This window comes from Procambarus clarkii, chromosome 19 (assembly GCF_040958095.1).
Source record: "Procambarus clarkii isolate CNS0578487 chromosome 19, FALCON_Pclarkii_2.0, whole genome shotgun sequence".
NCBI lineage: Eukaryota > Metazoa > Arthropoda > Malacostraca > Decapoda > Cambaridae > Procambarus > Procambarus clarkii.
Window position 1 is genome coordinate 45,679,811 of NC_091168.1, and position 25,909 is coordinate 45,705,719.

Genomic DNA, 25,909 nt, shown 5'->3' on the forward strand with positions numbered 1-25,909 from the left:
AAGATAGGGGTAGATTAGTGCATAATATAGTGAGAGGAGAGCAGAGTTAGGAACATAATATCTGATTTTGGAGAGTATACCAACTGTCTTAGAGACTTTCTTAGTTATGTGTTGAATGTGGGTGCTGAAGTTGAGTCTCTTGTCTAGGAATAGGCCAAGAAACTTGCCATCATTTTTATTACTGATGTTAATGTTGTCTATCTGTAGCTGAATTGCATTTCATGATTTGCTTTCTCTCAGAACAATGTTTATTTCACGTGAATTCGTTAATAAACATATATGTTTTATATGTCTCAAGAAAGGCAGACATATAAGCTTCACTTTAAACACTTTACCATAGACATATTTAAAGTTCTAATGAAGATACATGTATTTTAAAAATTACGGAGCTCCCACCCCGTACAGACTGAACGACAGAGCAACTCTCTCTCATATCAATGTTTATTTCACGTAAATTCGTTAATAAACACAAATGTTTTATATGTCTTATGCAAGATAGAAATAAGAGCTCCATTTTAAATACATTACAATAGACATATTTATAGCTCAAGTGAAGATACATATGTTTTTATAGTAGCGCTCAGTAGCTTGTCGGGCATGGAGTGCAGACGCCTACGCACTTGCCGATATATTGTATAATTAACAAAGATACGCTAATAAAGCCTAAAATCTTATATGCCTCCAGAAAGACCGAGATATGAACATTATTATGATTGCACCAAATGAAATATATCATGTTCGAGAACAAAGATATATCAATTTTAAATTAAGTTTCGACTCTTGCTCGGGCGAGAGAGATGGGGCGACTCTCGCCCCATCTATTGGGGATTCTGTCCACTAAAGACCCAAAGCTACTCAAACCCTCCTAGCATTATTTAGGTAGTGAAGTAATATGGTATATATACTCACTATAATGTGGGTGCTGAATGCAGAACATGAGAAAACATATATTTACTCCAAACTAAATGTAATTTCATTATGATAAGTAATAAGTAGCATCAAAGGAAGTCGACGGTCCAAGCGTCAATGTTGTGGAGCGACTTATCCAAGATATATCGTTGTTTGGAAAGTGTTTGTTGGCATATCCAGTTGTCGCACTTCTCTGCACAAATTATCACAAATTTAAATTATAATGTTAACAAGTAGAATACATATTTTTAATAAAATCTAACATAACTAGCCAGAAAACATTTAACATTTATTAAAAATATATGTTTGGAAGTTAAATCGACTTCATAGGACAATAGTTTTGTTATATTACAAAAAAAAAAAAAATATATATACTCGTTATTCGTTGACATGCGTTCGTTACCTAAACTACCATGTACTGTACTTATGTAAAATCTCCCATGTCTCTTCGCTCATCTCACCAAACCCTACAGACTCTGTGATATATTGTTTAATTAATTGAGATTCACAAATAAAGCTTATAATTGTATATGTTATCAAAAAGGCAGAGCTTAGTTTAGTTCATTTATTATGCACCCCATACCCATCCTATGGACGATAGTGGAGTGTTACAGAGGCACATAATGGGCTCAGGGACTGAGCCCCACAATTCATATAGCCAAGCAAGTTATAATCTTGATAAGCTAGTTACAAAAGTCAATGCACATTGTCACATCAACAATGGGCTCGAGACCGACCACAAGTACAGTTTATAATTTAAGCAACTGACATATATGGAGGGCTAGTGTCACAATTGATATGTTTATCCTACACATAACCCCCTCTCCCCCATCAAATGGGCAGCGGTGGATAGGTTACAATCAAGTCGTTTTTTGCGTTTTATTCAGAGATTAGATCTTATTGGGTGAGGAAAGATATTCATATTTTAAAGAAGGCTTCTTGGCTGATGCTCTCCATTGATGGAAAATATACAACCTTTTGAAAATCAATGTTAGTTTGATCTAGATATTGTAATTAACGAAAGTATTATGTCATCAGAAAGGTAGACATATAGGCTACATTTAAAATCCTTTGTCATAAATATAACTGAAGTGAAAACGAAGATATATGCGTTTTGATAGTTACTTGATGGCTAGCTCTGAGAGTGTGAAGCCCTGCACACCAGCCAATAAATTGTATAATTAGTTTCCATATATTTTAATTAATCTTAAAAATCTATATGTCAGAAGAAAGGAAGATGTAGCCGTTAATGTGACAACATTTAAAAATATATATCTCTTAAGTTAAATAAATAATACCACCTTATCGCCTGTGTCCGGACACATAAAAATTACCTAGGTATCAGTATCCAGCCAGGCGGGGATCACAGGCTGCACAATACTGATAAATTATGTAATGCACTACTTGTGGTCCATCTCGAACCCATTTATGATGTGACGACTTATAGTGAATTTTGTAACTAGCTCATCAAGATTGTAACTTGCTTAGCTAAATGAATTGATGGGGTTCGGTCCATTCATTTTCTTTCTTTATTATGCACCCCATAATACCCATTCCGTGGGCGGTGATGTAAAGGATTACAGAGGCACATAATCGGTTCAGGAACTGAACCCTCTAGTTCGTTTAGCTAAGCAAATAACAATCTTTTGACGCTAGTTACAAAATTATTAATGTACACATACATGTACATATACATACGTATACATATATACATACACATACATATTTAATCAACCAAACAAATACACACATCAGTAATCTTTTGTCACAAGTAATTCAACAAAAGGCTCACAACAGTCACTATACAAGGCACTTTACGTCTATGAGGAGTCGCAGTTACTAGTCTTGCTCCACACCCACCCAACTGGGCGGCAGCTTTACAGTCATTTGCTGCATACTTACCCAACTGGGCGGCAGCTTTACAGTCATGTGCTGCACACATACCCAACTGGGTGGCAGCTTTACAGTCATGTGCTGCACACCCACCCAACTGGGGGGCAGCTTTACAGTCATTTGCTGCATACTTACCCAACTAGGCGGCAGCTTTACAGTCATGTGCTCCACACCCACCCAACTGGGCGGCAGCTTTACAGTCATGTGCATGCATTACCTACAGTAAGCAAATTTTGGATACTTCGCTAAGATTTCGGGCAAGCACATCATTATGAATGAAGTACTTATACACATTTCATGGACACTATTGATGTTGTTATCTTTAAATTCCGCGATTTTTTCGCATTCCATTATATAATGACGCAAAGTATGCGAATAGTTCTGCTGACAGAGTATACATTTAGTCAAATCTACATCATCAGATGTTACAAATTCCCAGAGGTACTTGTAGCCGAGCCTAAACCTAGCAGTGGTAACATCTAGAAGTCTGCTAGCATTATTGGATGACCCATAGACGTGCGATTCATCAAAGTTTATACAATATTGTGAAATTGAGAGTCAGTGTTGTAACATAAATTGGTAAATCATAAATATTGTAAGTTAAGAATCTGATGCATGTGTGTGTGTTGGGAGGGGGGGGATATACCCTTGGTAAGCGAGAGTGAAAAGTAACCTTACACGTTCTGCGGTCAATGTGGGGGGCGAGGGAGGGTGAGAGAGTCAAATCCACCCTCCAACATCTGGGTATAGTACCAGCCAGCCTCCACAACACTCCATCAGCCTCCAGCTGATGCTTGTAGATGCCTCATCTAACCTCACCTATGTCACACATTAACCTACAGTTCCTGTGATAATTAAACTCATCACAGTGGCGTCTCACCAATATAAACTGTATTGGATTTTGTCCCGAAATAGCTATATGCTGCACTGGACGTGTATGTATGTATGTATGTATGAATGTATGTATGTACGCATGTATGTATGTATGTATGTATGTATGTATGTATGTATGTATGTATGTATGTATGTATGTATGTATGTATGTATGCGTGTATGTATTCCCAATCACGTTAAAGACTCCTCCTCTATCATCCAATTAAAAAGAAAAACAACTATGTACTAAATAATCAACTCCTTGTAACTTTAATTATGCTGACCTTCCTATCTGCATTCAGACTGATGCCTACCATCATTATAGGTGATTATAACGCTAGGACATAGGAATATTGGTAATTCGCAGTTCAATAATCGTAACGGCAACCAACTGGTGTCACTATTAGGTAGTCACGATGATGCACAGATTGTGGGTGACCTTGAACCGACGAATATCTACGGGGGTATTCTTGATCTATGTCTCGGTTTCAACGTCTCCCACGCCGTGTGCGCCTCGTCAATAGTGCCAGATATGGCGTCTGATCATCTGGCCATATTAGCCACTATAAGCATTGGCAGCTCTATCCTCCCTGGTGGAGTGTTCAAGCGGAAGAGGCTGGCTGTGCCCATCGATCAACGAGACAATCTTGTTGCGCATGTGTCAGATTGGTGCAGTTCATCTGAGCCTTCATCAGTTGAAGATTTTAACAATGAGCTCACAGATACTATCGAGCAGTTTATAGAAACACTTGAGCCATCGTCCAGGCCACGTAACCCAAATTACACTGGTCATAGCACTTATGCTTATTATAATGATTCTAAATTGCATGCACTAAAACGCACTGCCAGAATAATTGGACCAGCTTATAGAAGGACCCGCACTGCTGAAATGCTTCGGCTCTTTCAAGCGGCTCTGGCTGAGGCCAGGGAACGTATGGTGGAGCTGAGGCAGACAGACTGGGAAACTTTTGTCCGTGGTCTCAACTCTCACACGCCACTAAGTCGGGCATGGAAGGATATCAACAAGATCAAAGGGAAAAATGCTGCAGAGATCTCGTACCCTAATCCTCTGCACAGAGCAAATGAGCTTGTTGGTGCTTGGGCCACGAATTCCAGCTTTGACAGTCTTCCTCTACCCTCACAGAATGAATTAAATAATAGATATACTGATGGGGCAAGGCTCCTTGACTTCATGCATCATCAAGAGGATGACTGTGACATGCTTTTTACTGAATACGAACTAGATTCTGCTCTACATAAAGGCAAAGCTACATCGCCCGGAGAGGATGGAGTTACTTACGGCATACTGCATATGCTTCTGTTAGTTCCAGGGAATCCCTTGCTTCAATTGTATAATATGAGCTATGTTACTGGGGAGCTTCCTAAGTCTTGGACCAACAGTGTTATTATTCCCATTCCTAAACCTCACCAGCCGAGTGCTTTTCGCCCAATCTCCCTCACTAGTTGTCTCTATATGTGTCTTGAGAGGATGTTCTCAACCGTCTCCTTTACAAAATTAATAATATGTTGTCTCCCCAGATATATGGCTTTACGCATGGAAACAGTGTACATCGCTGTATTACCACATTCCTCACCCTGCATACTGATAGGTCATATACCACTTTCCTAGATCTTAAGTCAGCCTTTGACATTGCTAACCCACACGTCATTCTGAGAGAACTTGCTAAAATGAATGTAGGAGGATGGCTTCTACGGTGGATAAGAGGCTATCTATCCAACAGGAAGTCATCTGTACTGTTCCAAGGGCATAGGCGTGTAACGAGAGATTTTGAACTTGGCACTCCACAGGGAGGTGTCCTCAGTCGTACTCTGTTCAATGTGTTAATCAATGCACTTTTAAACTTAGTAACTAGAAGGTCCAGCGAACACATCATGAGCTATGTGGATGATATACTGATCCACACCAATGGGTATACCAACACCCAAAATGTTCTGAACTCTGTATTGTACACATGTCAGGAACTGTGATTAGTCATCTCAGTAGAGAAAACAAAGATCTTGAACCGACACCCACCCAGACGGGTTGGGGCCGTTCGCAAAATGCAGTTGGATGATGGCTCTCTGCTCGACTATGTTACCAGATACAAATACCTTGGTCTTGAGGTTCTACTGTACCGCAATGTTTTAGCCAGACTGGGTCGCCAATGTAGAGAGAGGCTCCGTGCTCTCAAGGCTGTGGCAGGCTGTGGCAGGCAAACACAACTGTACCGTACAGTGTTATATATTTATTTCAGTTTGAACAATTTTTAACATTAAAGGATAAATCCTTTAATTGGTTGAAATTGGTTTTAACACTCGAAATCTAATTTGTTGATGTTAAATAATATAAGGTTCAAATTTATTAAGATACATACTTTAAAAACTATTTCTATTTGATACCAACAGTATCACATTAAGAGAAGCGTCTCGCCTTGCTAACACAAGTATAAAATATATAAATAAACGGTGCAACTGTACTGGTATCTGCAGTACAAATCTATGTCCCTATTTAAAGAAAAAATAAACTGCACCAATCACTGCCACTCCTCACACCAATGCAACAATAAGGAGAGTGATAACAGTGCTTCACATTCGACAATGTTAAATTATTTAACAGATAACGAGATAATGAACATTGGAACAAATGTACAGCTCTCTGACCTTCATATAAAATCTGCATGTGACCTCATCAAACAAACTGTGCCAAGCGTAGAAGGCCTTTATGACCCAGCGTTGTAGCGGGACCTCTCCTGGCCAGTTACAATTGGTGAATTTATTCAAATTATCCAAGTTGATGGTTGTCACTGGGTCACCGTTTCCAACATTGGAGTAACGGGACAAATTAACATATACGACACCAGGCATAAATTACCATCCAAATCTACTGAAGTTATCTTGTATGCTCTTGCTAATTGCCAGGATACCTGGTTGACACCTGGTTGATGGGGTTCTGGGAGTTCTTCTACTCCCCAAGCCCGGCCCGAGGCCAGGCTTGACTTGTGAGAGTTTGGTCCACCAGGCTGTTGCTTGGAGCGGCCCGCAGGCCCACATACCCACCACAGCCCGGTTGGTCCGGCACTCCTTGGAGGAATAAATCTAGTTTCCTCTTGAAAATGTCTTGGATGATAAGCTGATATGCAATGTAATGAATGTCAGCAGACACAGGGACTCAAGTATGAGTGGGGTATATGCTGCGGCGTTTGCTGCATCACTTGCAAGTGGTGATGATCCGGTGATCCTCGTATGATGTGCAGAATATGAGACAACATCTACAAGAGAACTTTAAAGGAGAGTGTCTCACCTCATTCCCTGCAGCTCAGACACTGAGAAGAAAACGAATCATCCGGTCATGCTCGATGGAAGTGTACTGCATTTGCAGAAAGCCAAATGATTTGAAGCTGAGGGTATGCTGTGACCGTTGCAATATTTGGCACCATGGATCATGTGTAGGTGTTACAGAAATGTAATGATGATTCGTGGATTTGTTTCTTGTGCGCTAGCAAGTTGTGAATTATAATTTAAAATAATTAATACATTATTATTATTATTATTATTATTATTATAACTTTACCAAATGCTTTGCTGAATCAAATAATGTTATTACTTTCAATGTGTTACAATAGCATAATTAAGTGCTGCAAGTGTCAGGTCTTTTATATAGTCGGTATTTGTTATATTCTGTACTCTTTTTATGTTATTTAAATTTCAAATAGAAATAGTTTTTAAAGTATGTATCTTAATAAATTTGAACCTTATATTATTTAACATCAACAAATTAGATTTCGAATATTAAAACCAATTTCAACCAATTAAAGGATTTATCCTTTAATGTTAAAAATTGTTCAAACTGAAATAAATATATAACACTGTACGGTACAGTTGTGTTTAATTATGTTTTGGGATTCCTTTGGAAAAGGTATTTGTGCACCAAGTACTACTAGGTCAGTATGAGATATGCTGAATGTTGTCAATATACCATCTGAATACGCCTCACTTTGCGTTAATCATTGGACGTCCTAATGATTAAGGTCCCCAAAAGGACTTAATCAATCAGACCTCAGTGGACATTTTTACTCTCACTCTCTCTCTCTCTCTCAGAGCATCCCCTTGTGTGTTGTATGTGGGTGCTGAAGTTCAGTCTCTTCTCTATGTATAGGTGAAGGAACTTTCCATAATTGTTATTGCTAATGTTTACTTGTAATACTGGGTATACATCCGGTGTTCTTACCCTCGACCGCGGCGAGGGTAAGCCGCGGCCGTATGGTCTGAAACCCACAAATATTTACAATGGGGAGGGGGGGGGGGGATAACATTTCCTCTTCAAGCACGTCCACACAAATGAACTATGTTACTTAACTGGAAGCACTCGTACAACATAATTTACACGATTTCTCAGGATAATTATACTTCTTACCAGCATATATACAGCATAGTACCTAGGAAGTTCTCTTCAATGATATCTAAGATAATTAAAAGAACCCAAGCAAACTACTGTGGAAATGTGCAGGACAAACATATCAATTGTGACACTAGCTCTCCACATATGGCATTTTCTTAATTTAGAAACTGTACTTGTGGTCGATCTCGAACCCATGTTGTTGATGTGACGATGTATTATGAATTTTGAGGCTAGCTCCTCAAGATTGTAACTTGCTTAGATAAATAAATTGTGTGTTCAGTCCCTGAACCCATTATGTGATAAATTAACTAAACTAAAAACTACAGTATGGCGACGAAACCTGAACTGCATAATGTAAATAGGAATAAACCAGAAAAAGATATAGGTGAAGAATAACACCAGGTAACTGTAAAACTGCCACCCAGTTGGGTGGGTGTGGAGCACATGACTGTAAAGCTGCCGCCCAGTTGGGTGGGTGTGGAGCACATGACTGTAAAGCTGCCGCCCAGTTGGGTGGGTGTGAAGCACATGACTGTAAAGCTGCCGCCCAGTTGGGTCGGTGTGGAGCACATGACTGTAAAGCTGCCGCCCAGTTGGGTGGGTGCGGAGCACATGACTGTAAAGCTGCCGCCCAGTTGGGTGGGTGTGGAGCACATGACTATAAAGCTGCCGCCCAGTTGGGTGGGTGTGGAGCACATGACTGTAAAGCTGCCGCCCAGTTGGGTGGGTGTGGAGCACATGACTGTAAAGCTGCCGCCCAGTTGGGTGGGTGTGGAGCACATGACTGTAAAGCTGCCGCCCAGTTGGGTGGGTGTGGAGCACATGACTGTAAAGCTGCCGCCCAGTTTGGTGGGTGTGGAGCACATGACTGTAAAGCTGCCGCCCAGTTGGGTGGGTGTGGAGCACATGACTGTAAAGCTGCCGCCCAGTTGGGTGGGTGTGGAGCACATGACTGTAAAGCTGCCGCCCAGTTGGGTGGGTGTGGAGCACATGACTGTAAAGCTGCCGCCCAGTTGGGTGGGTGTGGAGCACATGACTGTAAAGCTGCCGCCCAGTTGGGTGGGTGTGGAGCACATGACTGTAAAGCTGCCGCCCAGTTGGGTGGGTGTGGAGCACATGACTGTAAAGCTGCCGCCCAGTTGGGTGGGTGTGGAGCACATGACTGTAAAGCTGCCGCCCAGTTGGGTGGGTGTGGAGCACATGCCTGTAAAGCTGCCGCCCAGTTGGGTGGGTGTGGAGCAAGACTAGTAACTGTGCGACTCTTCATAGATGTAAAGTGCCTTGTATAGTGACTGTTGTGAGCCTTTTGTTGAATCACTTGTGATACAAAAGATTACTGATGTGTGTATTTGTGTGGGTGATTAAATATGCATGTGTATGTATATATGTATATGTACATGTATGCATAAGTATGTGTACATTAATAATTTTGTAACTAGCGTCAAAAGATTGTTATTTGCTTCGCTGAACGAACTAGAGGGTTCAGTTCCTGAACCGATTATGTGCCTCTGTAAACCTTTACACCACCGCCCACGGGATGGGTATTATGGGGTGCATAATAAAGAAAGAAAATGAATGGACCGAACCCCACAATTCATTTAGCTAAGCAAGTTACAATCTTGATGAGCTAGTTACAAAATTCACTATAAGTCGTCACATCATAAATGGGTTCGAGATGGACCACAAGTAGTGCATTACATAATTTATCAGTATTGTGCAGCCTGTGATCCCCGCCTGGCTGGATACTGATACCTAGGTAATTTTTATGTGTCCGGACACAGGCGATAAGGTGGTATTATTTATTTAACTTAAGAGATATATATTTTTAAATGTTGTCACATTAACGGCTACATCTTCCTTTCTTCTGACATAGATTTTTAAGATTAATTAAAATATATGGAAACTAATTATACAATTTATTGGCTGGTGTGCAGGGCTTCACACTCTCAGAGCTAGCCATCAAGTAACTATCAAAACGCATATATCTTCGTTTTCACTTCAGTTATATTTATGACAAAGGATTTTAAATGTAGCCTATATGTCTACCTTTCTGATGACAAATACTTTCGTTAATTACAATATCTAGATCAAACTAACATTGATTTTCAAAAGGTTGTATATTTTCCATCAATGGAGAGCATCAGCCAAGAAGCCTTCTTTAAAATATGAATATCTTTCCTCACCCAATAAGATCTAATCTCTGAATAAAACGCAAAAAACGACTTGATTGTAACCTATCCACCGCTGCCCATTTGATGGGGAAGAGGGGGTTATGTGTAGGATAAACATATCAATTGTGACACTAGCCCTCCATATATGTCAGTTGCTTAAATTATAAACTGTACTTGTGGTCGGTCTCGAGCCCATTGTTGATGTGACAATGTGCATTGACTTTTGTAACTAGCTTATCAAGATTATAACTTGCTTGGCTATATGAATTGTGGGGCTCAGTCCCTGAGCCCATTATGTGCCTCTGTAACACTCCACTATCGCCCATAGGATGGGTATGGGGTGCATAATAAATGAACTAAACTAAGCTCTGCCTTTTTTATAACATATACAATTATAAGCTTTATTTGTGAATCTCAGTTAATTAAACAAGGCGATGAGTCACAATAACGTGGCTGAAGTATGTTGACCATACCACACACTAGAAGTTGAAGGGACGACGACGTTTCGGTCCGTCCTGGACCATTCACAATCGACTTGAGAATGGTCCAGGACGGACCGAAACGTCGTCGTCCCTTCAACTTCTAGTGTGTGGTCTGGTCAACTTAATTAAACAATATATCACAGAGCCTGTAGGGTTCGGTGAGATGAGCGAAGAGACATGGGAGATTTTACATAAGTACAGTACATGGTAGTTTAAGTAGCGAACGCATGTCAACGAATAGCGAATATATATAACAAAACTATTGTCCTATGAAGTCGATTTGAAGTTAGTGATAGACACCAATGTGTAGCCATCAATAATATAACCTCTCCCATTCTACCAATAACCGTTGGAGTGCCACATGGCAGCATCTTGGGGCCTCTTCTATTTCTTATATACATCAATGGTCTGCCTAATGTGTCTAACATTCTGAAACCTATTTTGTTTGCTGATGATGCTACCCTCATCTACTCCAACCCCAACCCACATACACTAAATAATGTTGTTAATAATGAACTAAAAAAAGTCCACTTATGGATGTCAACCAACAAACTAACACTTAACATAGAAAAGACCTACTACATCCTATTTGGAAGCAAATCTACAAATGCAATTCAGCTTCAGATAGACAAAGTAAACATTAGCAATAAAAATGATGGAAAGTTTCATGGCCTATTCCTAGACAAGAGACTCAATTTCAGTGCCCACATACAACACATAACTAAGAAAGTCTGTAAAACAGTTGGTATACTCTCCAAAATCAGATATTATGTACCTAACTCTGCTCTCATCTCTCTATATTATGCACTAATCTATCCCTATCTCAACTATGGTATCTGTGCATGGGATTCAACCACTGCAAACCACCTCAAGTCCATCATCACCCAGCAAAAATCTGCTATCAGAATAATATCAAATTCTGCTTTCAGACAACACACAGCCCCCTTGTTTAACTCCCTAAACATGCTAAACATAATCTCACTCCATAAATTCTCTTGTGTCAACTACATTTACAAAACCCTGTTCTTAAATGCAAATCCTGCTCTGAAACTCTTCCTGGACAGATGTAATAGGACCCATTATCACCACACAAGAAATAAATATCTCTTTGATATCCCCAGAGTTAAACTTAATCTGTGTAAACACTCTATGCAAATAAAGGTACCCAGTTTATGGAACTCACTCCCTACTGAATTGAAAAGCTGTCCAACTTTTACATCATTCAAAATCAATACTAAAAGGTATCTAATTTCATCTTCATAGTTTTTCACTTTTTGCCTTAAAATTGCACTGTATCTATTGCTACCCAATCTCCCAACCTTTATGTTCCCAATTTGAACATCTTTACCATTGTGATCATTGATGTCTTCTTATATGTGCTGCCAATCTGCTGTATGGTGTTTATAAATCTTGTTTATCTGTATCTTTTGCTACCCAGTCTCCCAATCTTTATGTACCCAATCTGAACATCTTTACCATTGTGATCATTGCTGTCTTATATGTGCTGTCAATCTGCTGTATGGTGTCTATTAATCTTGTTTAAATTACTAATCAAGCTGTCAATGTAATCAATCAGAGCTTTAATATAACAATGTGCTTTAATATACTTACTAAGCTCTCTCATCTCATTTTTCTCTTGCAATGTATCTTTGTCATTTATCAATTCTGATAGAAATTACCTACTTAAAATTATCTGTTAGATTAAGGACCTGCCCGAAACGCTGCGCGTACTAGTGGCTTTACAAGAGTGTAAATACTGTACTCTCCAATGTATTCTGACAAACCCAATGTACCTTCTTGTATATATATATAAATAAATAAATAAAATAAATAAATTTAACTTCCAAACATATATTTTTTAATAAATGTTAAATGTTTTCTGACTACTTATGTTAGATTTTATTAAAAATATGTATTCTACTTGTTAACATTATAATTTAAATTTGTGATAATTTGTGCAGAGAAGTGCGACAACTGGATATGCCAACAAACACTTTCCAAACAACGATATATCTTGGATAAGTCGCTCCACAACATTGACGCTTGGACCGTCGACTTCCTTTGATGCTACTTATTTACTTATTTCATAATGAAATTACATTAGTTTGGAGTAAATATATGTTTTCTCGTGTTCTGCATTCAGCACCCACATTATAGTGAGTATATATACCATATTACTTCACTACCTAAATAATGCTAGGAGGGTTTGAGTAGCTTTGGGTCTTTAGTGGACAGAATCCCCAATAGATGGGGCGAGAGTCGCCCCATCTCTCTCGCCCGAGCAAGAGTCGAAACAATTTAAAATTGATATATCTTTGTTCTCGAACATGATATATTTCATTTGGTGCAATCATAATAATGTTCATATCTCGGTCTTTCTGGAGGCATATAAGATTTTAGGCTTTATTTACGTATCTTTGTTAATTATACAATATATCGGCAAGTGCGTAGGCGTCTGCACTCCATGCCCGACAAGCTATACTGAGCGCTACTATAAAAACATATGTATCTTCACTTGAGCTATAAATATGTCTATTGTAATGTATTGAAAATGAAGCTCTTATTTCTAACTTGCTTAAGACATATAAAACATTTGTGTTTATTAATGAATTTACGTGAAATAAACATTGATATGAGAGAGAGTTGCTCTGTCGTTCAGTCTGTACGGGGTGGGAGCTCCGTAATTTTTAAAATACATGTATCTTCATTAGAACTTTAAATATGTCTATGGTAAAGTGTTTAATGTGAAGCTTATATGTCTGCCTTTCTTGAGACATATAAAACACATATGTTTATTAACGAATTCACGTAAAATAAACATTGTTCTGCGAGAGTTGCTCGGTCGATCGATCTGTCTGCGGTCGGAGCTCGGCTATTATAAAAGTACACGTATCTTCGCTTTAAATTTAAATATACCCATGGTAAGGTATTTAGAATGAAGCTTATATTTCTATCTTTCTTGTGACATATAAAATTCTTACGTTTATTAAGGAATCTGCGTGAAATAGGCATGGTTCTGAGATGAATGCTGCGGTTTTCGAGCTCGACAATGGACGCCAATCACATCCACTGGGTGTTATTGGACCCCATACCCATTCTATGGATGGTTGGAGCCCCATACTCATTCTATGGGTGGTTGGAGCCCCATACCCATCCTGTGGGTTGTAGTGGACGCCATACTCATCCTGTGGGTGGTATTGGACCCCATACCCTTCCTGTGGGTGGATGTGGTCCCCATACTCATCCTGTGGGTGGATGTGACCCTCATACCCATCCTGTGGGTGGTATTGGACCCCTTACCCACCTAACACGTGGTAGTGGACAATATACCCATCCTAGCTATAGTTGGTATAGTAGACACAATAATATCCTGTTTGCAGTAGTTTACCCCATAGACATTCCAACGTAACATCGTTTTCTGTTAGCGTTCCTACAAAACATCCTTTAAAGATTTGTAAAGCACAAACTATGGTATATAATATTGATTGACGAAGGACTGTTATTCTATGTAATAATTTTTAGTGCTTATTATAATTTACTAAGAACAACTAATATTTCTCAAAACAAAACTACGAGCCTTCAATAGGAAGTAGCTGATCTGTAATATTCTAAGAGCATGGACAATAGTAGGTAAATTTCACAACCCATGTGGGATCTGAAAACTACAATTTTCCTTATAATTGAACCAATCACGACTATTCTGCTATCTAGGTTGACGGATGGATACTGTGAGACGTAAATTGGTACGTGAGGAAGAGTTTGGGCCTTAGAAAAAAAGTAACTGGGAATATGTCACATATTTACTAATTCATATTCAACATATTGACTTTAAGCATTAAGTCATATATGTGCTGTCTTGTGTGAGAACGGGTTGGTATCACCATTGTCACAGACACACTGTTACGAACCCGGATCCCGCGTCCGAGCCTGGAGCAGTGACAACCACGCCATCTGTGGGTCAGCTCCCCAAACCCCCGCCAAACGAACGACGACACCGGATGAGGACGGCGAATATCGGCCACAAGGGCCAGTTTCCAGTCCTGTGCAGCTCACAACACAGCCGCTCCTGACCTCTGGTGAGGTGGTGCTCCGACGACAGCGCCATCTATGGACTGGATACGTCAGGTGTTTGTGCCCGAGCCCGTAAGTGAGGTGTATTAGTGTCCCGGTTATTGATGACGTGTCTGCTTACAGAGCCGACCTGGGACCACTGTGATGGAAGTGGAGTCAGTCTACCCGAGGCAGCCAGTCTCCATACCTTGAACCTTGCTGCAGCTGTTGTGACGCCGTCCCCCCCCGGAAGAACACTGTGGTGTGTTAGCCTGCCAGTGGAGTGGCAGTAAAAGGATTTACCCGGGACCGACTGTTGGAGACGATCATCCACTGGGGTACTGAAGACAGGAGAGTGACTTGTGGTGTCACACGAAGCTCCTGTCTAGGGCGTTCCCCTTTTATCGTCCGTGGAGTGGCCGTACCAGCCTTGTGGGCTCAGAACCTGCCAGCAGACCAGCTGGACGTGTGGTTGACGGCCTCCACGGCGGTGCCCCCAGTGGACGCGTGTTTTGGCTGACCTGTGGCCAGGGTAGGCTCCACTTCTTTGGAGAATTAATTGTGAGGCCACGAAGAGAGCACCAAGGATTCGGCACCGAGAGTTATGGTACCAGCGTCTTCAGCAGAAGACATCGATTGTGGATTAATCCCCTTGTAAAGTGTTAATACCCCCCCCTAGTGTAACCGTTTTATATATTATTTATTGGTGACGGACATTATATAATATTAAGTTCTTAGCTTTCTTTCCCTACTCCCTTTAAGTTACTTGCGTCACGGATCTCATCCATTGATAGCCACTACTGGCTTGGGAACGGATACATATATCTTCCTCTAACAACATCAGAGTGAGAACCCCGTTGCGACCCGAGAGGGTCTTAACACACACACACACACGAGCTCCTGGCAACTACATTTCCTCGTGTGTGTGTGTGTGTGTGACACTGGTGATACACATTAGCCTGCGTGTGACACTGGTGATACACAATACCCTGTGTGTGACACTGGTGATACACAATACCCTGTGTGTGACACTGGTGATACACAATAACCTGTGTGTGACACTGGTGATACACAATACCCTGTGTGTGACACTGGTGATACACAATAACCTGTGTGTGACACTGGTGATACACAATACCCTGTGTGTGACACTGGTGATACACAATACCCTGTGTGTGACACTGGTGATACACAATAACCTGTGTGTGACACTGGTGATACACAATAACCTGTGTGTGACACTGGTGATACACAATAACCTGTGTGTGACACTGGTGATACACAATACCCTGTGTGTGACACTGGTGATACACAATAACCTGTGTGTGACACTGGTGATACACAATAACCTGTGTGTGACACTGGTGATACACAATACCCTGTGTGTGACACTGGTGATACACAATACCCTGTATGTAACACTGATGATATACAATACCCTGTGTCTACCACTGATGATACACAGTACCCTGTGTGTGACACTGGTGATACACAATACCCTGTGTCTACCTCTGATGATACACAATACCCTGTGTGTGACACTTGTGATACACAATACCCTGGGTGTGACACTGGTGATACACAATACCCTGTGTGTGACACTGGTGATACACAATACTGTGTGTGTGACACTGGTGATACACAATACCCTGTGTGTGACACTGGTGATACACAATAACCTGTGTGTGACACTGGTGATACACAATAACCTGTGTGTGACACTGGTGATACACAATACCCTGTGTGTGACACTGGTGATACACAATACCCTGTGTGTGACACTGGTGATACACAATACCCTGTGTGTGACACTGGTGATACACAATACCCTGTGTCTGACAAAAACACTGATAGTATGTTATATACATATATGATTTGTATGTCAACCCTTAAATACATCTCCTCTGGCAACATTCTACATTCAACTACAACAACAAATTAGAGGTTCCAGCCCCCCTAAGGCGGCGACCTGGTGAAAGCAGCCTAAGATCGTAGAGGGAGATTTACGTTTGCTTTCCACTAGCCAGCCTAAAAAATTAAATATATTCGGAACCCCATCGAACCTGACGTAAATTTGCTGGAAGTACCACCACCGTAGTATCAGTACTCGGTGTCTCGTGAACAGGTGCTCATCTCCCTCAGCTCTCTTCATCAAGACGTATTACCAGTCTACCTGCACTACCAACCATGACTAGCAGTTACTACCAGCCACTCTCACGTCCAGGGGACACTAGTGACTATTAAAAATGTTGTTTAGAATGATTGCCGAGTGCATGTATTTACTATTTATATTTACTATTGTGTGTATGTATTCTTCCCCTAGTTTTATTCACCTAGTTGTGCTTGAAGGTGGAGAGGGGGGGGGGGGTGGCCTAAGACAAATAGTTACTGTGTGAGTGTATTTACTATTTATGTGTGTACTTCCCTAGTTGTATTCGCCTAGTTGTGCCCCATGTAAGCACACTTAGGGTTACACCACTCAAACACGAGGTGAGCACAACTAGGTGAGCTTACACTCACCCGCGCACGTGCACACACACACACACACACACACACACACACACACACACACACACACACACACACACACACACACACACACACACACACACACACACACACACACACACACACACACACACACACACACACACACACACACACACACACACATCCCGGTGTTCATCCCGGCCCAAAGGGAAAAATCCGAGAAGCAACAGAAGAATCCATGGTATAATAGGGCATGTATCGAAGCGAAGAAACTGAACAAAAAGGCGTGGAGGAACTTCCGGAATAACAGAACACCAGAAAGCAGAGAGAGATACCAGAGAACCAGGAATGAGTACGTCAGGGTGAGAAGAGAAGCAGAGAAAAATTTTGAAAATGATATAGCAAACAAAGCCAAGACTGACCCAAAGCTACTCCACAGTCACATCAGAAGGAAAACAACAGTGAAAGAACAGGTATTGAAACTTAGAACAGGCGAGGACAGGTATACAGAGAATGACAGAGAGGTGTGTGAGGAACTCAACAAGAGGTTCCAGGAGGTCTTCACAATAGAACAGGGTGAGGTCACTGTGCTAGGAGAAAGGGAGGTAAACCAGGCGGCCTTGGAGGAGTTCGAAATTACGAGAGAGGAGGTCAAGAGACACCTGCTAGATCTGGATGTTAGAAAGACTGTTGGTCCAGATGGGATCTCACCATAGGTACTGAAAGAGTGTGCAGAGGCACTTTGCTTGCCACTCTTCCATATAGTAAGTCACTAGAGACAGGAGACCTACCAGAAATATGGAAGACGGCGAATGTGGTCCCAATATACAAAAAGGGCGACAGACAAGAGGCACTGAACTACAGGCCAGTGTCCTTGACTTGTATACCATGCAAGGTGATGGAGAAGATCGTGAGAAAAAACCTGGTAACACATCTGGAGAGAAGGGACTTCGTGACAAATCGCCAACATGGATTCAGGGAGGGTAAATCTTGCCTTACAGGCTTGATAGAATTCTACGATCAGGTGACTCGGATTAAGCAAGAAAGAGAGGGCTGGGCGGACTGCATTTTCTTGGATTGTCGGAAAGCCTTTGACACAGTACCGCATAAGAGGCTGGTACATAAGCTGGAGAGACAGGCAGGTGTAGCTGGTAAGGTGCTCCAGTGGATAAGGGAGTATCTAAGCAATAGGAAGCAGAGAGTTACGGTGAGGGGTGAGACCTCCGATTGGCGTGAAGTCACCAGTGGAGTCCCACAGGGCTCTGTACTCGGTCCTATCTTGTTTCTGATATATGTAAATGATCTCCCGGAGGGTATCGATTCATTTCTCTCAATGTTTGTGGACGATGCTAAAATTATGAGAAGGATTAAAACAGAAGAGGACTGTTTGAGGCTTCAAGAAGACCTAGACGAGCTGAAGGAATGGTCGAACAAATGGTTGTTAGAGTTTAACCCAACCAAATGTAATGTAATGAAGATAGGTGTAGGGAGCAGGAGGCCAGATACAAGGTATCATCTGGGAGAGGAAATTCTTCAGGAGTCAGAGAAGGAAAAAGACTTGGGGGTTGATATCACGCCAGACCTGTCTCCTGCAGCACATATCAAGCGGATAACATCAGCGGCATATGCCAGGCTGGCCAACATACGAACGGCATTCAGAAACTTGTGTAAAGAATCATTCAGAACTTTGTATACCACATATGTCAGGCCAATCCTGGAGTATGCAGCCCCAGCATGGAGTCCATATCTAGTCAAGGATAAGACTAAACTGGAAAAGGTTCAAAGGTTTGCCACCAGACTAGTACCCGAGCTGAGAGGTATGAGCTACGAGGAGAGACTACGGGAATTAAACCTCACTTCGCTGGAAGACAGAAGAGTTAGGGGGGACATGATCACCACATTCAAGATTCTGAAGGGGATTGATAGGGTAGATAAAGACAGTCTATTTAACACAAGGGGAACACGCACAAGGGGACACAGGTGGAAACTGAGTGCCCAAATGAGCCACAGAGATATTAGAAAGAACTTTTTTAGTGTCAGATTGGTTGACAAATGGAATGCATTAGGGGGTAATGTGGTGGAGGCTGACTCCATACACAGTTTCAAGTGTAGATATGACAGAGCCCGATAGGCTCAGGAATCTGTACACCTGTTGATTGACGGTTGAGAGGCGGGACCAAAGAGCCAGAGCTCAACCCCCGCAAACAACACTAGGTGAGTACAACTAGGTGAACACACACACACACACACACACACACACACACACACAATAGAGTGGTAGACGGTTGGAACAAGTTAAGTGAGAAGGTGGTGGAGGCCAAGACCGTCAGTAGTTTCAAAGCGTTATATGACAAAGAGTGCTGGGAAGACGGGACACCACGAGCGTAGCTCTCATCCTGTAACTACACTTAGGTAATTACACTTAGGTAATTACGCACACACACACACACACACACTTATAACAATAATGAGAGAGATCATAGCGAGAGCGGATAACAATAGTTCACGACTGTTGATAGTCGGCGACTTCAACTTGAAATCCATAGACTGGGAAGCATGTGAAACAGAAGATTTCTGGACCTGTAAATTTGTAGACCTCATCCTGGAAACATTCTTGTATCAACATGTTAAGCAAGCTACAAGGATGAGGGAAGGGGACGTCCCCTCCATGCTAGATTTGATATTTACCAGGAAGGAGGAAGAAATATTTGACATTCAGTACCTTCCTCCCTTGGCTAAAAGTGACCATGTCTTTTTGGGAATAAAGTATGCAATGCGTTATAATTTGGAAGAAAATATGAAGGTCGATGCAAATGAAAAACCTGACTTTAGGAGAGGACATTATGGCAACCTTAGAAATTTTTTTAGTGAGTATAATTGGACAGACTTGTTGCTAGACAAGGAAGTGAATGAGATGTATGTCAGGTTTTGTGAAATATATGATAAAGGCACCAAAAAATTTATACCAAAACAGAGAAGCAGAACTAGGAAACAGGATTGGTTCAACAGAAAGTGCGAGAGGGCCAGAGACCAAAAGACACAAAAATGGAATCAATACAGGAAGAGGCCGAACCCACAAACATACCAGCGATACAAAGATGCGAGAAACAACTACACGGCAGTGAGGAGAGAGGCAGAAAGAAATTTTGAAAAAGGGATTGCAGACAAATGTAAAACAGAACCAGGTCTGTTCTATAAATTCATAAACAACAAATTGCAGGTAAAGGATAATATTCAGAGGTTGAAAATGGGAAATAGATTCACGGAAAATGAAAAGGAAATGTGTGAAACATTAAACGAAAAGTTCCAAAGTGTGTTTGTACAAAATGAAATCTTCAGGGAACCAGATACAATAAGAATTCCAGAGAACAACATAGAGCACATAGAGGTGTCTAGAGACGAAGCGGAAAAAATGCTCAAGGAGCTAAATAGGAACAAAGCAGTTGGTCCAGATGGAGTTTCACCATGGGTTCTGAGAGAATGTGCACCTGAGCTCAGCATTCCTCTTCAACTGATTTTTCAGGCATCCCTGTTTGCAGGAGTTGTAGCTGATGTGTGGAAAAAGGCTAACATAGTTCCAATCTACAAAAGTGGAAACAGGGAAGACCCCCTTAATTATAGACCGGTATCATTGACAAGTGTAATAGTCAAAATATTGGAAAAAATAATTAAAACTAAATGGGTAGAACACCTGGAGAGAAATGATATAATATCAGACAGACAGTATGGTTTTCGATCTGGAAGATCCTGTGTATCGAATTTACTCAGTTTCTATGATCGAGCAACTGTATATTGCAGGAAAGAGATGGTTGGGTTGACTGCATCTATCTGGACCTAAAACAGGCTTTCGACAGAGTTCCACATAAGAGGTTGTTCTGGAAACTGGAAAATATTGGAGGGGTTACAGGTAAGCTTCTAACATGGATGAAAAATTTTCTGACTGATAGAAAAATGAGGGCAGTGATCAGAGGCAATGTATCGGACTGGAGAAATGTCACAAGTTGAGTACCACAGGGTTCAGTTCTTGCACCAGTGATGTTTATTGTCTACATAAATAATCTACCAGTTGGTATACAGAATTATATGAACATGTTTGCTGATGATGCTAAGATAATAGGAAGGATAAGAAACTTAGATGATTGTCATGCCCTTCAAGATGACCTGGAAAAAATAAGTATATGGAGCACCACTTGGCAAATGGAATTTAATGTTAATAAATGCCATGTTATGGAATGTGGAATAGGAGAACATAGACCCCACACAACCTATATATTATGTGAGAAATCTTTAAAGAATTCTGATAAAGAAAGAGATCTAGGGGTGGTTCTAGATAGAAAACTATCACCTGAGGACCACATAAAGAATATTGTGCGAGGAGCCTATGCCACGCTTTCTAACTTCAGGATTACTGTTAAACACATGGATGGCGATATACTAAAGAAATTGTTCACGACTTTTGTTAGGCCAAAGCTAGAATATGCAGCGGTTGTGTGGTGCCCATATCTTAAGAAGCACATCAACAAACTGGAAAAGGTACAAAGACATGCTACTAAGTGGTTCCCAGAACTGAAGGGCAAGAGCTACGAGGAGCGGTTAGAGGCATTAAATATGCCAAAACTGGAAGACAGAAGAAAAAGAGGTGATATGATTACTACATACAAAATAGTAGCAGGAATTGATAAAATTGATAGGGAAGATTTCCTGAGACCTGGAACTTTAAGAACAAGAGGTCATAGATATAAACTAGCTAAACACAGATGCCGAAGAAATATAAGAAAATTCATTTTCACAAACAGAGTGGTAGACGGTTGGAACAAGTACGGTGAGAAGGTGGTGGAGGCCAAGACCGTCAGTAGTTTCAAAGCGTTATATGACAAAGAGTGCTGGGAAGACGGGACACCACGAGCGTAGCTCTCATCCTGTGACTACACTTAGGTAATTACACTTAGGTAATTACACACACACACACACACAAACAAACACAAGTAACTATGTGAGCTCGCACACACACCCACACACGTGCACGCACGCGCACATTCTTCCACTGGACAGGCGGAGACCAGGAACTGAAACTCAACCTCCCACGTAAGCTAAAGTAGGGTTACACACTTCAAACACCGAGGTGAGGACAACTAGGTGAGCTCACACACACGCACACGTGCGCATGCACACACAAAAAACATTCTTCCATTGAGAGGCGGGACCCAAGAACTGAAGCTCATCCCTACGTAAGCACTGCAACTAGGTGAGCTTACACACACGCACGCACATATCCACTGAGAGGTGGTGCCCAAGAACTTAAGCTCGACCCCACATAAAAGCACTATTGGGGTTACATCACACAAACACAGATGCCCAAGCGGGGCCCAAGAACTAAAGTTCGACCCCAAGTAAGCACAATTAGTGTTACACCACTCAAACACTGTTGCATATCACTGATAATCACATTTAAGTAGCGATTAAGTACTGATAAGCACACTTATCCACTGAGAGGAGGGGCCCATGAACTGAAGCTGGACCCCAGATAAGCACAACTAGGGTTACATAACACAAACACAGATGCCCATCACTGATAATCGCATTTAATTAGCAATTAAGTACTGATAAGTACACTTAATGTATGCACTAAGCATGTTCCTAAGATAACACATCAGATAACAACAACCATTACATCAGAACTGGTGCGATAACAGGTGTCTCGCCCTGTCAATCTGCGAACTACTAACGCTCTGTTTAACACACCAACAAAGATCAATATGAGGCTATGTTTAACACACACCAATAAAGAACATTATGAGGCTATGTTTAACACACCAATAAAGATCATTATGAGGCTTTGTTTAACACACCAATAAAGATCATTATGATCCTCTGTTTTACACTTCAATAAAGAACATTATGAGGCTATGTTTAATGCACGAATAAAGATCCTTATGATGCTCTATTTAACATACCAATAACGGACATTATGAAGCTATGTTTAACGCACAAATAAAGAACATTATGAGGCTTTGTTTAACACACAAATAAAGAACATTATGAGGCTTTGTTTAACATACAAATAAATATCATTATGAAGCTCTGTTTAACACACCAATAAAGAACATTATGAGGCTATGTTTAACTCACTAATAAAGAACATTATGAGGCTCTGTTTAACACACCAATAAAGAACATTACGAGGCTAAGTTTAACACACAAATAAGGAACGTTGTGAAGCTATGTTTAACACATCAAAAAAAAAACATTATGAAACACTGTTTAACACACCAATAAAGAACATTATGGTCTAGGACAGACCGAAACGTCGTCGTCGAATTCACTTTCTAGTGTGTGGTCTGGTCAACATACTTCAGCGACGTTATTGTGACTCATCGTCTGCATTATGAGGTTATGTTTAACACACTAATAAAGAACATTATGAGGCAATGTTTAACAAACCAATAAAGATCATTATAAGGCTATGTTTAACTCACCAATAAAAAACATTATGAGGCTCTGTTTAACAACCCAATAAAGATCATTATGAGGCTAAGATTAACACACCAATAACGAACGTTGTGAAGCTATGTTTAACACACCAATATAAAAACATTATTATGCTCTGTTTAACACAGCAAAAAAGGACATTGTGAGGTTCTGTTTAACACACCAATAAAGAACATCATTAGGCTATGTTTAACACATCAATAAAGAACATTATGAGGTTATGTTTAACACATCAATAAAAAACATTATGTTATGTTTAACACAACAATAAATAACTTTATGAAGCCATGTTTAACACACACCAATAAAGATCAATTTGAGGCTATACTTAACAAACCAATATCGATCATGATGAGGGTCTGTTTAACACACCTAAAAACAGCATTATGAGGCTATGTTTAACACACCAATAAATATCATTTTGAGGTTCTGTTTAACACCCCAATAACGAACATTATGAGGGTATGTTTAACACATCAATAAAGAACATTATGAAGCTATGTTTAACACACCAATAAAGAACATTATGAGGCTATATTTAACACACCAATAGAGAACATTATGAGGCTATGTTTAACTCACCAATAAAGAACATTATGAGGCAAAGTTTAACACACCAATAAAGAACATTACCAAGCTACTTTTTTACACACCAATAAAGGACATTATGAGGCTATGTTTAACTCACCAATAAAGAACACTATGAGGCTATGTTTAACACACCAATAAAGAACATTATGAGGCAATGTTTAACACACCAATAACGAACAATATGAGGCAATGTTTAACATACCAATAATTAATACCGTTTAAGATCCAGTCAGCTTCTTAATGACCCATATCAATAATTCTCACAATAAAACTGATATTACCAGTAATTAAATTCAAATAAAAGGTGTACCAGAAGCACATAACAATCACACGCAAAGAATCACACACAAACTATCACACACCAACCATCACACGCAAAACACAACTGAAAAACGTGTCCACTAACCCAGACATTTTAACGTCTGGAGTCGAAAACACAAACACCCATATATATATAATCGGTCATAGTAACATTTAGCATACTATCCACAACTCTTGATTCAAAACATATACATAATTGCTTGCGGCGCAAGAGGAAATACAAACAACACACAACCAAGTATACGCACACTCGAGAGCACAAGCAAACACACTGAACGATGCACACGCACGATCACGCACACACTTACTCATCAAATATTATGACTCACCTCTCTTATCCTTAGCCTCCAGACTGGCTCCATGACTAAGCAACTCCCTCACCACTTGGACGTGGCCCCGACTGACTGCGCACTGTAAAGGTGTAATAGGGCACTCTCCTGCACCATCCACTGGTAGTCCAAACTCTATTAGGGTTCGCACCAGGTTAGCGTGACCCTCATAGGCTGCCCAGGCCAACAAGCAAAAAGTCTTCTCGTCCTCATCCAGGCAGATAGTCTTGTCGTCCTCATCCTCATCTTCATCCTCATCATCATCCTCATCCTCATCATCATCCTCATCCTCATCCTCATCCTCATCCTCACTGTCAATGGCGCGGAAGCTGGCATCCGCACCATTGGCGAGTGCTGCCAAAATCCTCTCATGGTCATTGTCAAAAACTGCTAGAATCAGGTCCTGCAAGATAGTGGGAGTTAATGTTTTGCAGGAAAGGAGTAAGTGGGAGAGAGGGAGAGTCTGTGGAAAAGGATGAGACAAAAGGTTAGCAGAATGAAGGTGTGGTATGAATTGGTTGGCTGAAGAAGAGTAAATTGATTTGATAAATAATAATAATTAGCCTGTTGCATTGCCAACTTTAGGATTTTAGAGCAAGGCTTCCAAGCCGGCATTCTCGTGCCATTTTTTATCTCTACTGTTCCAAGGATGCTGTAGTAAAGGGGTGGCCAAATCGCGGCTCGCCAGCCACATGCGGCTCTTTGATCTTCAATATGCGGCTCGTGATAAGTTGTACAGAATTCCAATATTTTTGAAATTTGGAATCTTGAATCAGAGACCTTCTGCCTGAATCCAGAGCAAGAAACGTGCACCAATATAAATAATTCCGATGCCTAGGGAAGGGAGTTCAATATAAGTGCAGAAGGTGCAATGTGCAGACTATACTGGTACACTTCATATATGAATCTTAT

The 25,909-nt window shown here is 40.8% G+C and overlaps 1 protein-coding gene across 1 annotated transcript in view; it reads right to left on the reverse strand.

The window, feature by feature from the left end:
* The window catches only part of LOC123752215 (uncharacterized), a 535,987-nt gene extending 510,375 nt beyond the window's left edge, over window positions 1–25,612 (reverse strand). Inside the window, exons 1-2 of the mRNA XM_069327530.1 lie at window positions 25,574–25,612; window positions 24,998–25,460 (exon numbers count right to left, since the gene is read on the reverse strand). Coding sequence (XP_069183631.1) covers window positions 24,998–25,460; window positions 25,574–25,612 — 502 coding nt within the window. The remainder of the gene's footprint in view (window positions 1–24,997; window positions 25,461–25,573) is intronic.
* Window positions 25,613–25,909: the final 297 nt, after the last annotated feature.